The 1980-nt window shown below is 38.4% G+C and overlaps 1 protein-coding gene across 1 annotated transcript; it reads right to left on the reverse strand.

The window, feature by feature from the left end:
* Positions 1–1599: 1599 nt before the first annotated feature.
* On the reverse strand, positions 1600–1954 carry Tsp_13637 (conserved hypothetical protein; the record flags this gene model as incomplete). The annotated part of the gene is made up of 1 exon (XM_003370814.1): positions 1600–1954. A coding segment is annotated over one exon (355 nt), but the record flags the coding sequence as incomplete, so codon positions are not given.
* Between the last annotated feature and the right edge of the window lie 26 nt (positions 1955–1980).

Here is a 1980-nt window from a genome sequence, read left to right on the forward strand (position 1 = left end):
TTTTTTTCGAGACAGTGTGTTTTAAAAGAGATAGTGAGATATTGAAATATGTTTGATATTATATAAAACAAGTTTTTATATGGTATTTAAATTTTGAATTTTCCAACCCCGTTCATTGGTAAAAACCAATGCCATGCCAAAAAATAGTAAAACTGTGTTTTTATTTATTTTAAAAATGCCTTTTACATATATCAATAAACAATTCACAATTTTTATTTCTGGATTTTTTGTTTTGCCTTCTAATAAATCCTATATATAAAAAATTTTCATAAGTTCTGTTTGGAAGTGAAGTGTTATATAAAATTTTGAATAATAATAACGAGTATTTAGTGAAGTAGAGTAAGCCCATATCTTGCCTCGGTTTCGTATACTTAGCATAAACTGAAGACAACAACGTTTGCATTAATTAGCATTTCTGATTGACACTGAAGCTGTATGAAATGTTCACCTCCCGGCTAAATCGATTAATTAATCGAAATTTTCATCTAAGCAGTGAACAGTTGAAAAAAGTTTCTCAAAGTTTAACTTTCTTCGGTTATCTGTCAATCAAATTTTTCATATACAATAAATTTAGCTTAAAATTTATGCTTGTTTTGCATTCAATTGTCGGGTAGGATAATTTGAGCGTAAATGCACAACTGTCCATCTGGCAAGATGGCAACAGAGCAGCTAAATAAATTATGGGCGTTGCTTTTGATTTGAAAATTTCAGCTTTTTTTTTTCCTTTCCATCCTGGAAAATAAGTCGAGAAAGTGACAGGTTGAAATGGTCGCGTTGATTTATCAAGCCCAACTGCCAAGCTAATGGCACTTTTAATACAACGAGAAAATGACCAACTGTTCATTTTCCCAAGGTATCGAATAAGCCAACTGATAATGACCACGAGTGTTGTCAGCAATTGAATAATTTTTATCCGATGTTGAAAAAAATAATTTTATTCACAGTAAAACAAGTTTCCTCGAAAAAGTAAAAAAATATATAAATATATATACATGTTGGAAAATCTTTAGTTTGAACTTGAGGATCCTTTTTGTAGTGGACTGTATGTATTAATTATAGAATATCAGTGACAACGGGTTTGACTAAGAATCGGTTTATTCAGAATAAAAACAGTGAGTAATACAATGTGATAGCAAGAGAAACGGTTCAGGCGGTGTTCGAGACGGTGTGTACCGTGTGATTTTTCCTCCTCCCTCCGCACTTGTATTTATATCTTTTTCTTGACCTCACTCCGCGTCTGGCGACCTAAATCATCGGAAGGTAATTAGAAAATCGGCGTGGTTGCGCAATCTCTTAGACTGTGCAGCTTAGCCGAGGTCTGAACAGGCGTGCTGTCAGCCGCATTTCACTTTGATGCTTTTTCAGCAACTGGCCACCGGAGTTGTGGCAGATATATAACAGGACGCTGACCTTTTCACCTCTTAATTGCTATTCCATTGTTTTCCATTGAGAAAAACAAGGGGTGCAACTGGCGTTGCGCAACTGTTGTTTTCGTACCAGGATCAATGTTTTGTTGCCACGGGTATTTTTAGATAGTGATGGGCAAGTATTGAGAAAAGATTTCTCAACACCTCCCACCCCAAAAAGGTGAACCGGGTTCTATGCGTCACTGGATGGTTCCACCAGGCGGAGTGACCTTGCAGATCGGGTTACCGTTCCTTGTCTGGTTTTCACCGTCACCGATCTGATTACACCATCTTCACTCGGGTGGATCTCAATGATCCTTCCGATCGGCCATTTGATCCATGCAGTGCTGGGTTCGTGCACCAGTACAATGTCACCCACTCTGGGCTCTTGACCGGTTTTGCGCCATCTTCCACGCGTAGCTAGGGTGGTGATGTACTCTTGTTTCCATCTTTTCCACAACTGGGCAGTCAGGCGTTGCTGATACCGCCATCTCCTTATCAAGTGGTTCACTCCACTTGATGTGTCATCACGCCGGTAGACTCCGGTACTCACACTCGGTAGTCGTGAAAGCTC

Source organism: Trichinella spiralis, assembly GCF_000181795.1.
Source record: "Trichinella spiralis strain ISS 195 chromosome Unknown Scfld478, whole genome shotgun sequence".
NCBI classification, from domain to species: domain Eukaryota; kingdom Metazoa; phylum Nematoda; class Enoplea; order Trichinellida; family Trichinellidae; genus Trichinella; species Trichinella spiralis.